We start from the raw sequence: 12,608 nt of genomic DNA, 5'->3' as shown, positions 1-12,608 counted from the left end.
AATTTTCCGATCGCTGACTGAGCGCTTTGCAAGGTATTAAAGAAGGATTTAGACAGACGAGATTTAGTGAGTATCTGCGTGCGTTGATTTAAATAGCCTCTGACCAATATGTGCGTCCGATCCTCTGAACCCGGGCTATGCCTTGGGTAATGTCAACCATTATGGGATTCTCTTTTCATGAAAGCTCTAAGGTCTTGGTCGCCTGTCGCCCACAAATTTCAATTTTCTGGTGTCTACTTGCTTTGTCCTTATCTAAGAATCCTCCGTAGTTCATGCTCCACTTCGGAGGGTTTCTAATCGGCGCTGTAATACTCATCATCTTACAAAGCATGATATGGCACTTAGGTCTTGTTATTCAAAGATATCTGTCTCCTTCAATGTGAATCTAGATTAAATATTATAGCAAGGACTGCATTAAATAACTGCAGGCACGTTATACCAAATTCCAGCCTGATCCTTCTTCTCTCACATCCTTTTGTCGTGCAAAACGGGCTCCCAGGTCCAAGATGACGCGCACTTCGACAGTCACGGAGGCCAAGCCTGTTTCCGGAGAAGAAGTACCAGACAACGCAACCAACATGATCGGCAGCACGAATATGCATATGCGAAACTTCCAGGATACCTCACCAATTTCGCAAGCGGAGGAAGCAATAGAAGAGTGGGTTGAACAGGGAGGAGAGCAACCCAGACAGCTAGGCGTCACCTGGCACAATCTCACCATCACAGGTGTTCACACCGACGCGACTTTTAACGAGAATGTTGCCTCACAACTCTACCCTCTCCACAAAAGAAACAAGTCTCGCCCAACAAGGAAAATTATCGACAACTTGTCCGGTTGCGTGAAGCCAGGCGAGATGTTGCTCGTCCTCGGGCGACCGGGCGCTGGTTGCACAAGCTTGCTGAACGTGCTTTCTAACAATCGAAATGGCTATGAAGAGATCAAAGGCGACGTTTTCTTCGGAAACATGACCGCCGAGGAAGCCGAACAGTTCCGTGGCCAAATTGTCATGAACACCGAAGAGGAAATATTTTACCCGGCACTATCTGTCGAAGCTACCATCAGCTTTGCCGCCCGTATGAAAGCACCCCACCATCTGCCACCCGGTATCAGGACACCGGAAGAATACGTCCAACGCAGAAAAGACTTTTTGCTGCGGTTGGTTGGCATATCACACACGGCTTCCACGAAGGTGGGTGACGCATACACTAGAGGAGTCTCTGGAGGCGAAAGAAAACGCGTTTCTATCATCGAGTGCCTCACGACTCGCGCAAGCGTCTTCTGCTGGGACAATTCTACAAGGGGTCTCGATGCCAGCACAGCTCTCGAGTGGATCAAGGCAATGAGAGTAATGACTGACCTCCTCGGGCTTACAACAATCATTACCCTCTACCAGGCAGGTAACGGCATCTACGAACAATTCGACAAGGTTCTCGTTCTCGACGAGGGCAAGCAGATGTTCTACGGTCCGCAAAAGGAAGCAGTTCCTTTTATGGAAAGTCAGGGCTTTTTGAGAGACTCCGGCTCTAATCGCTCAGACTTCCTGACAGGCGTAACCGTCCCTACAGAGCGGGTCATTGCTCCGGGGTTTGAAAAGACATTTCCACGTACAGCCGATGAAATTCGCGCCGCGTATGATCGCTCGGCTATAAAGACAAAGATGATGGATGAAACTCAAATTTATCCTCAAAGCAACGAGACTGCAGAGAACACTGCCCTATTTAAGGAGATGGTCGCCCGCGAGAAGCACAAGGGGGTTTCCAAACGGTCACCTGTCACTTCTGGCTTCCTCACGCAAGTCAAGGCCGCTATCACTAGGCAGTATCAGATCTTGTGGGGTGATAAAAGTACACTTATTATGAAGCAGGGCGCCACTGTCATTCAGTCTCTCGTTGGTGGCTCTCTCTTCTATGCAGCTCCGGATAATTCACTCGGTCTTTTCCTCAAAGGGGGCGCTCTATTTTTCTCAATTCTTTACAACGCCCTTATCGCTCTTTCTGAGGTCACGGATTCCTTCACCGGCAGACCCATCCTGGCAAAGCACAGGTCCTTTGCCCTTTATAGGCCTGCAGCTATCTGTTTGGCACAAATCGCTGCAGATGCCCCTATTCTCCTTTTTCAAGTAACGCATTTTGGCCTTGTTCTATACTTCATGGTCGGTCTCAAGCTATCAGCTGGGGCATTCTTCACTTACTTGGTCACCAACTTTGTTACCGCAATGTCCATGACGGCCGTCTTCCGTCTCATCGGCGCAGCCTTCCCTACATTCGATGCCGCAACCAAGGTCTCAGGCCTAACAATCGTCGCCTTCTTCGTATACATGGGCTACATGATCTTCAAATCGGAAATGCACCCGTGGCTTGGTTGGATTTTCTGGATCAACCCCATGGCCTATGGCTTCGAGGCCCTTCTTGGCAATGAGTTCCATGGCCAGGATCTTGCATGTGTGGGACCTAACCTCGTCCCCAACGGTCCCGGTTACACCGCTGGCGAAGGAGGACAGGCTTGTGTCGGTGTTGCAGGAGCGAGGGTCGGTGCCACGAGCGTCACAGGCGATGAATATCTCGCCGCTATGTCCTTCAGTCACAGCCATGTCTGGCGCAACGTCGGCATCATCTGTGCATGGTGGGTTGTTTACGTCGCACTCACCATCTACTTCACGTCGAAGTGGAAGCTTCTGGGAGACGGGGGACGTAGTCTTCTGATTCCCCGAGAGAACCAGAAAAAGTCACGACCTATTTTGGGAGATCTAGACGAGGAGTTCAGAGAAGTCGAGAAGTCTCCGGGTAGGTCGATTCCCACCACATCGGATGACGAGTCCAATCTCGATCTCATCCGCAATGAAAGCATCTTTACATGGAGGGACTTGACCTATACCGTTAAGACCTCAGACGGCACCCGCGTACTTCTGGACAACGTAAACGGATACGTCAAACCTGGTATGCTTGGAGCACTCATGGGATCTTCGGGCGCCGGGAAGACAACCCTCCTCGACGTGCTCGCCCAACGAAAAACCGAAGGCACGATTCATGGGTCCATCTTAGTTGATGGGCATCCCCTGCCAATCTCGTTTCAACGCTCAGCTGGCTATGTAGAGCAGCTGGATGTCCACGAACCTTTGGCCACGGTCAGGGAAGCCCTCGAATTCTCTGCCCTTCTACGTCAATCTCGCAACACCCCTGTGACTGAAAAGCTACAATATGTGGACAAGATTATCGATCTTCTCGAACTGCACGATCTCGAACACACTCTTGTAGGACAACCTGGAGCTGGGCTCTCCGTTGAGCAGCGGAAGCGGCTGACTATCGGTGTCGAGCTGGTGGCGAAACCGAGCATCCTGATTTTCCTCGACGAACCTACCTCGGGGCTTGACGGGCAAGCTGCATACAATACCATCCGCTTCCTCCGCAAGTTGGCTTCGGTCGGTCAAGCAATCCTTGTCACTATACACCAGCCGTCAGCACAGCTATTCTCCCAATTCGACACTCTTCTGCTGTTGGCGAAGGGCGGCAAGACTACCTACTTTGGTGAAATTGGCGAAAAAGCGACCACGGTTATTGAGTACTTTGGACGCCACGGAGAGCCGTGTCCGCCGGAAGCGAACCCGGCCGAGCACATTATTGAAGTGGTCTCAGGAGCTGGACGTCAATCTCAGCAAGACTGGAACAAAATATGGCTGGAATCCCCCGAACATACACAGCTCATGCAGGATCTCTCAGAGATCATCGAACAAAGCTCTATGCAAGAGCCAAAGGTGGTTGACGATGGGCAGGAGTTTGCAGCTTCTATGTGGACGCAGATCAGACTCGTTACGCACCGCATGAACGTCTCTCTCTTCAGGAACACCGAATATCTCAACAACAAGTTTGCGCTGCATATCACACTTGCACTTCTGAACGGGTTTTCTTTCTGGATGATCGGGGACCGTCTGACGGACATGCAATCAAACCTCTTCAGTGTGTTCAACCTCATCTTTGTAGCGCCAGGAGTCATTTCACAGCTCCAGCCATTGTTCATCGACCGTCGCGATATTTACGAAGCTCGTGAGAAAAAGAGCAAGATGTATCACTGGGCACCATTTGTGACGGGTCTCATCGTCTCGGAGTTTCCTTACTTGATAATTTGTGCCGTGTTGTACTACGTATGCTGGTACTTTACATGCGGGTTCTCTTCGTCAGCTGAGCACGCAGGAAGCGTCTTTTTCGTCGTCGTAAGCCATTCCCCAGCCTCCCAAAATTCATGTCACCAGTTCTGGTGCTGTTAAGTCATGGAAACTGAAGGTTAGATGCCTTAGTTGATGTACGAATGCTTGTATACCGGCATCGGACAGATGATCGCCGCCTATACTCCTAATGCTGTATTCGCGTCTCTCGTTAATCCGTTAGTCATCACAACCTTAGTTTCCTTCTGCGGCGTCATGGTACCATACAGTCAAATACAGGATTTCTGGAAATACTGGTGAGTAATCCTCAGCACGAATGCACGTTTTCGAGGCGGAATAAACGTGTCCTAACAGTCGTATTCCACAGGATATACTATATTGATCCCTTCAACTACCTCATGAGTTCTCTACTCATCTTCACGACATGGGACAAGTCTGTAGACTGTAGCGATGGAGAACTTGCAGTGGTCAATCCGGCTCCCAACCAGACTTGCGGTGCCTATCTTTCCGATTACCAGCTGGGCATGGGGCGTGGCACAAATCTCCTCAACCCGGACGCCATGGCCGATTGCCGCGTATGTCAGTACACCCACGGTGCAGATTTTCTCCGCACTCTCAATTTAAAACATGAGTCGTACGGGTGGAGGAACGCGGGCATTGTTGTCGCGTTTGTGTTTGGGTGCTACGGGATGGTGTATTTTATGATGAAACTTCGGACGAAAGCGACAAAAAAGGCTGAAGCTTAAAGTATTAGCAGCAAACTAAGTTTAGGGTACGAGGGCTCCCAACTTTTTAGCTAGTTTCTTAGCGGCAGGCTGAGCTGAGTTATGGGGTACCAGTTTAGAGGTGGGAGGGGCGCACTAAGTTGTTGTTAACTTGTTCTACTTTATGTTTGCTCATTTTAGATACATTTAGTTTTTCATTGCTTATAAATACTATTAAAGAAGGCGATTAATAAAGTAGCAGTTATTTTAAGTCTAATAAATAGAATAGATGTCGCTTTCATTTTGTATAAAATTATACTCTATACAAGCATTGAGTTGAGTTTTAAACATATTTAAAGTTAGTCTTATAAAGTGAAATATAGATTAGAAGTAGGAAATACCTTATAGCCCGGATTCAACCTAGCTGTAGACACATTATCTTAGGCTCAACACTAAAAACTAAATTTCATTTTACCTAGCTCCTTAGCAGTAATATATAAATATATTGTTAATCACTAAAGCGATAACCATTCCAATGATCATTAGATAAATTAGATTTCATACGTTAGTTATATTATCTGAAAACAGTGCTAGGTAATTACATGTTAACATCTAAGTCCCACTGCTTGCAGATAAACTTGTAGAGAAACAAAGGTTTAAAACGTTTTAAGTAATGTTTTAGGTGGAGGACGTATTGTACTAAATGTAACTAGAAAGAAGAGGTGATCCGCAAGGGAGAAAATGCCTAAGAAGCACTAGTATTTTCATCTAGGCTAGCAGAAAAGTTTAACTATAGTTTTCTAGTGTAGCTAAACGAGCTACTGTCATACTTCGCGGCTTATGTATCCTAGCCCTTAGAATGATATACAGGCAATGGAAGGGCAATCAACTGGAAATAAGTCAAGCCATACCAGACTGGTGCCGAGCCAGGGCGTGGAAGCGTGATTTTAATAGGTAAAACTGCTTAGTTGTTCTGTGACAGGAATGCGTAGCTCGGAGAGGACTATGCAGTAATAGGCTTGTCATAAGTGTTCCGCAGCCAGGCGCGCCAAACCGCGCCACGCCGCCCTCAGTGTGGTGATGACAAGATTCAACGAGTTGAATTCCACTTTCATTACATCTAAAAAAATTATATAAGGCTCCTACTTTTTCTGAAATGACCTTTCTATTCTATCAGCTTTCATTCGGACCTGGTTTCCCTATTCTCCTTCAAGCGATCTCACCTTCTATATCTATCTTATATTGATTGATCAGAATCTTTTAAAGAAACTTCTATTCTTTTAGCAATCTTTGCACTCTGAAAGTTTGAAAATAAAAAGGTCATACGTCCCCGAACAATGTCTCACAACGCCTCTGCCACACCTCGCGCCGCTGTTTGGAGCCTCATGTCCTCCAACCCTGACCTCCCTGTGGAGTCAGCCATCTTGCCTGATGACGGTAGCAATGGCACTGACTCCATCTTCGATGTTGACGAGCGCACTCCTGTACACCCTCAGGACTTCGCTAATGGTGGCAAGTTTCGATGTAGGTTCTGTCTGCCATGCCCTTGGACCCCTCAAGATATGACCTCTCTGATACGAGATGCGCTGACGTTGTGCCTAGCTGTCGTCAAGATTCAGGCTTGTTTCAACAAAATCAACGGTGAACGTGTTTGGATGATGGGTTCCGGCTGGTTAGTCAGAGAGGACATCATTGTAACAGCGGGACATGTTGTCTACGATTGGGGCCACCGTTTGCAGAGTGCTATTGAGGTCAAGTGCTACATCGGTTACTGTGGCCGTGCTTCTGTTGGCACTCCCGATGTCCAGGGTCGCTTCGGACAACAAATAATCACCACTGCTGAGTGGATTGAGGCGGCTGGAAACAGAACTCACGATGTTGCTTTCATCAAGGTCAACCGACCATTTACGGGACATCTCAAATTATTTCGGTTTAGGGACACTCCTCTCATTGCTCAGGTGAGATTAGGCGTTGTTGGATATCCCGGAGATAAGTGTCTCGAGGACCAGAACGGAAAGGGCGTGGAAAAGGGTGCCCGTATGTATGAAGAGTTCGCCTACGTTGACTATGACGTTGGGAAGAACAAGCGCCACATGATAGAGTACCAGATTTCAACTTTCGCTGGTAAGTGAGTGGTTATCTAATCGGCCCATGCAAAATTGTACTGATGATGGTTCAACGCCAGGTCAATGCGGAGCTCCTATCTTTATATCCAACAGCCACTTGGAGTGTATTGGCACTCACTGCTATGGTGGTGGTGGCGATAAAAATTCTGGCAACTCCATTGGCGGCCCCTATGGAGTTAACTACATTGAGTTCATCCCGCTCTTCGACAGCAGCCAGTTTCCTCAGATACAGCACTCAGGCATTAAAATTCTAAATGTCGAAAGAAACTATGCTTCTAGTAGTGATAGGGGCGACACCAGTATCATCAACTTTAATTTTCAGAGTAGTTTCATGTCCTTCACCGAGAGGCTTGGCGATAAGGCTGGTAACAGTAGGATTGGCTACCAAGGTAACCAAAACTTTCGTACGGAGAACGTGGCCAGGCCCCTACGACATATCACGCATGAGAACGTGGTCAGGCCCCTACAACAGACCATATCTAATCCAGGTACGATCCTTAAGGACAGTTCGGATGAGAACGGCTTCTTCGACATCATCAGGTCAATGGCCAAAGTTGCGGGACCTGCCGTCTCCACTGTTACTCCCTTCCTTGGACCTATTGGTGGTCCCATTAGCGCCGTTGCTGGTAGCATGCTCTCGACAATTGGAGCGGCGGAGAATGTCATATGTGACAGGAACGCGTCCAGCGTAGTCGAGACCGTCATCGAATCAGGTGTTACCGAACGAGCAGTGCTTGCAGAGGCTTCTCTTCAAGCACTCTTGAAGCTAGACACCTCACCAGAGACGCAGGAGCTTCTTCGAAACGTCAGCTCCAAGTACAGCACGTTCAAACCAAAGCTGGATGCAATTGCCACAGTTGCCCGGCCCCAGCTCACTGAGGCTGGACTTCATTTGGCTCATCGTCAGATGGCAAAGCTCTATGAGCAGGGATTGACAGGAATACAGGAGTCTGAAAATGAGCTCCCCCGCGAGATGTTGCAAGGTGTCAACCGATCAGCTTTATACTGTCAGCAGGGTCAGCAGCAGGGAGCTTTTATTCAGGGCCTTCTAGCACCTACACGACCGATTTTGAGCGAGGATGGCTCCCTCGACTTCCTTGGCCCTATGATCTCCAAAGGAATAACCTTCAACCAGCCGTTTACTACAAGTGTCGCTCAGGGTGCAATTCAAGGCGTTATCAATCGTCTTGGCGGCGGGGTAAATTTTCTCTCTGACGCCCCTCCTGGTACTCATGAGCATGCCACAATTTTAGTCTTTAAACGCGCTGCAGCCGCGGAGGCTGCTTTGCAGATTCTCATGACGCTCTCGGAGGACAAGCTCGACTGTCTTCGCATAAACAACCCTGGGGCTAGAGAAGAAAGCTTCATTGATGAAGTCAAGACAGCAATCCAGAAAATGGCTCCAGGCAATATTGACATTACCAAGACGGCTATTCGCAGAGTCGTCCCTGTTATTGTTGAGGCTGCCTCTCAGAGAATTAAGAACGGCCTTAAGCTAGAGGGAACTTCAGCTCTACAGAAGATTGCTAGCGGCTATAACCAAGGTGTAGTAACCCGCCTAGTAGAAAGGGTATAGGTGTCATATAGTGAACCTAACAGGTTAGAACGTATTACAACCTGTTAAAAAAGCTTTAAAAACTAGGTTTATTATTAATTTTATTTCTATCTCTATACTACTATTTATTCTACCTATAGCAAGGCAGACGTTAGGCTTATTAGGGGTTACTAGGTTTAGCTATACTATAATCTACTTAAGCAAGATTAGAAACGTCAGGATAGGCATTTATTAGTCTGTTATTAACCTTAGAATTAATCCTACTATCTATCTTTAGATAGATTCTAAACATGAGGAGCATCTATAACGTTACAGACACATAGAAGGCTGCCCCAGCGCCTCGCGACTTCCTACTGCAGGATATTACAGCATTTAGCACCACAATTGCAGCCAAATTGAGTAAGATTGAGGTGATCTCCAAGAAAGCCCCGGCGGCGGCGTTCTGTTGGAGGTATGCTTAGGTTGTTTCTAGAGGTCAATAAAATGCGGGTAAGACAGCATGCCGAGGCTGACGCTTTGCTTGCTATTCCTACATGCTTAATGGCCTTCTATGCCTCGATACGTTGTGACGTCAATGTGAATTCTGTGCGGGATATTATCGCTGTTAATCCTACTTTAACTATTTTCGTTTGAGCTGTTTTATTTTGAGTCGAGCTGATTCTTTTAATACAGCATTTGGCCCTTCCTGACCGTGGGAGATGGTGCTGCTATTGGCAAGGTCGTCGTGGATGGGAGGTGAACGATCAGATGCCCAGGGCCTCTGCGGCAGCGGCAGATGGACAGTAAATATTCCGTTTCAGCTTCATCCCATCAAACGCCGCAATGAATTGGTCGAGATGCGTCACGATGCGTCGGGCCAGCCGGGCTGGGTGTGGTTGGAACGAGTGTTGCAATGGAGGCGCCAGCGACCCTGCACCAATAGAATCCTACAGACATGTGAGCCAAAATCCGTCGTGTCACCGATCCGAATCACTCACAGCTGTCATAACCCTCGGCCACAGACCATTCTCCTCTCCGGGCAGTCGATTCACAGGCAGGCGATGTCTGTCTTTGACATTTTTGGTTGGCTCCCCCACAAGGGCACGTGGCGCTGAAAAATGCACAGGACACATCGTGGCGGATTACCCAGCCAGAATACGGGCAGGCGGTCAGGCCGCGGGAAGTGCCAGTAGTCGGCCCGGAGATTCTACCTCCGGGTCGCCAACGGCGATATCTTCACAACTGCTGCTTCCGCTGGCTGCCTCTCTTTTTTTCCTTACACACACAACTACAAAATACAGTACCAGTTTTGCTCTTCGTTCGATTTACCACCCGTACGGGTATCCTGTGATACCAACACATCGGCCGGGTCCATCGGCGCTAACTGATGGCCGGTGCCCAGGCAGCCAGGCTAGTTCTCATTCAGTTCTAAAGGTCGGCTAACGAGCGCTACCGTACTTCAGATCTGACTTGCGCCCAAACGTTAATTCGACTACGGGAGGTGCCTGGCGTATCCACACTCTGTTTCCTGGCTCCTTTCTCATTTCTCCAAATGCAAGGTACCTGCTGAGTGATTGAAGGGAGGGGTGGTGAACAGAGGTTCCTAAATTCGAATCATTGGACGTCTTTCGCGGGCCAACCAGTACATCCCCCCCCCTTCCCTCCCCCAAATACCATGCAGAGGCGGGGTTTAAGCTTCCGGTAATTTTCCTCTGCCTAATGGTCGTTCAAAGGATTTAGCTACCTACCAACCACCACACTTCACATGGGAATTTCGGGAACGAATGGATGAGGGAGGAGGGGGGGGAGTAGGCTCGGAAGTGGATAGCATTCTTGAGTTTGTCTACTCAAGAAAGCCCAAGGAGAATCACTGGCCGTGCACTAATAGTGAGTGTGTACCGCTCGTTCATTACCTATACTACCTTATGCTATGTATGTACACCTGTGAGTAGATTCACAATCTCTCGTTCAGTAGGTGAAGAGGTAAACAGCATGCTTATCTCATCAACATTTTCAAATATCCCCCCTCATTGGACTAATTGCCCGATAGCTCTGATAGGGCAATAATGGTCGCCCCTGCGTTTCCCGCACCCCCTCGGAAATTCACCCCAAGCCAAACGACATGACCGTCTCTCCCTGTTCATTCATTATTTTAACATTCACCATTCACCAGTCCCAATCATTGTCGAAATACGGTGCCGTAGCGTTGCCCCGCAACCCAATTTCCCCGACGATTCCATCGAGGAAGTCGCAATCCGCCCTCTCCCATCTTTCCAATCCTTTTGCTTCTCACACTCAATCGTCTTCTTTCTCGACGCCGCATCCTGGCATCATGGCACTCGCGGCGCCCATCAGTCGAAACGGCTTCTCTTTCGCCGGCGACTCCTTCTCCGTCACCGCCAGCGGCCACGTCCACCGCCGATGCACCATGCCGGAGCTCAAGGCGCACTTCAAGACGCTGGGCAGCGCAAAGGATCATCCCGCCCACTGGTACGAGGCCCAGCTGCTCCACTACGGCCTGCCGCCATCCAAGGTGAAGGGCACCGCCAAGATGCGGCTCATGGAGGCCGTCAACGCGGGCAAGGTGACCGTGCCGGCGCCACTGGGCGCCCTGGAGCGGGAGATGAAGAAGGAATGGACCGCGCTCAACAAAAAGGCCGCTGCCGTAGCGGCCCCAGCACTGAAGAAGACGGCCGGCGCCAAGAGGAAGGCCGCCGAGGTGGAGGTCGTCACTACCACAAAGACAACCGGAACGTCGAGCGTCAGCGTTTCCGTCACTGTCAACACCGCGGGGAAGAAGCCGGCCGCAAAAAGGGCCAAGACGGCCGCGAAACCTACCACCGCCGCCAAAGCCACCCCGACAAAGACGACGTCGGAACGAAAACCCACAAAGGCTGACCGGACGGCCGCCACGACGACCCAGACTCGCGTCGCGAAACCAACCAAGCCCGCAGCCGGCAAAAGCAGAACGCCGGTCAGGGGCTCCCTCGCCGGTACGAAGACAGCCCCGCGTGGCGGGTACACGTGGGCGGCGGGGGACCCTGCGGCATCCTCGCAAGACGCCGACCCCCCGACCTTCCCTCGCAAGCAAACCGCACGCCGCGGCAACGCCGCGGTCGGCGGCCGCATCAAGTGCGAAGCCGGCGTCAAGGACGAGCCGCCTTCCGGCAGCCTGTACGACTACCCCGTCGCCCCCCCGCTGTCCCAGAGGCAGTCTGCGGCCCCGGCGCTGGCACCCCTTGGCCTCATCAACGGCCGCTACGAACTATACAGCGTGGACCTGTCCTCACGCGGTTCCCTACTCGACGAGCACTGCGAGCTGGTTTGCACCATCGATAGCGACAGGCTGTGGGTCTGGTTCGACTTCTCCTCGATTTGCGGCGTCATGTCGAGGGACGCGCGCCCTCGGCGCTCTTCCCTGGATCCTCTGGCGTTCCATTGCCGCGGTGGATGGGGGGGCTCCCAAGTGTGCGACAACCTCGGTCCCGGCTGGCTGGCGTTTGTCGGCGACGGGTTCATCGATGGCACCGTCGACTGGGAGGGCCAGACACTCGAGTTTCAGGCCAGACGGATCGAGGGCCAGTCGACTCGGAGCGAAACACCGGCAAGGGAAATGTTGCTGATGTGGGAGTCATTTCGTCCGCACTAGACCTTTGATACAAAGGTGCTCAAGAAATAACAGTTCGGTGGCTGGTTCTACGTTGTCATTTTAGCGTCTCTTAGCTTTCACAGTCTGCCGTTGTTTATAATGTGTCCCGAGAGGTTATTCGCAAGTAACTTTGTCCGTGAGATAGGCTTGGGGCTGTTGGTAAATTTGTATCTATCGGCGTACGTTCAACAGATAACCCCATGGTTTCGGGATATCCTCGCTTGCACGCCTGCGCTGGTATGCTGACCGTTATAATTTGTCATGTGATGAGTGTTTGGAGATATCTCGCATACCCGTTCACGGCCCTTTTCCCTTCACAAAGGATCGGGAAGCTTTTGTATGGTTGCTGTAGCTGCATCCCGTTTTGGTGGCTGTCTTGCAACCGTCAGTTGGCTCGCGCACACCAAGAGTCAATCGACATGATTCGGCAAATCG

At 50.2% G+C, this 12,608-nt stretch overlaps 2 protein-coding genes across 2 annotated transcripts; both read left to right on the top strand.

The window, feature by feature from the left end:
- Window positions 1-506: 506 nt before the first annotated feature.
- EsH8_V_000003 (uncharacterized protein) lies at window positions 507-8,566 on the top strand (the record flags this gene model as incomplete). Its single annotated transcript, XM_083272519.1, has 6 exons — window positions 507-4,208; window positions 4,293-4,456; window positions 4,528-4,735; window positions 6,184-6,388; window positions 6,467-6,988; window positions 7,050-8,566. The coding sequence occupies 6 exons, from the start codon at window positions 507-509 to the stop codon at window positions 8,564-8,566; spliced, it is 6,318 nt and encodes a 2,105-aa protein (XP_083125234.1).
- A 2,290-nt stretch (window positions 8,567-10,856) lies between these two features.
- On the top strand, window positions 10,857-12,173 carry EsH8_V_000002 (uncharacterized protein; the record flags this gene model as incomplete). Its single annotated transcript, XM_083272518.1, has 1 exon — window positions 10,857-12,173. One exon carries the CDS (start codon window positions 10,857-10,859, stop codon window positions 12,171-12,173), a length of 1,317 nt encoding a protein of 438 aa, XP_083125233.1.
- Between the last annotated feature and the right edge of the window lie 435 nt (window positions 12,174-12,608).

This window comes from Colletotrichum jinshuiense, chromosome 5, assembly GCF_051148585.1.
Source record: "Colletotrichum jinshuiense chromosome 5, complete sequence".
Lineage (NCBI taxonomy): Eukaryota > Fungi > Ascomycota > Sordariomycetes > Glomerellales > Glomerellaceae > Colletotrichum > Colletotrichum jinshuiense.
The sequence above is the reverse complement of the archived record's forward strand: the minus strand, read 5'-3'. Positions and strand labels throughout refer to the sequence as shown.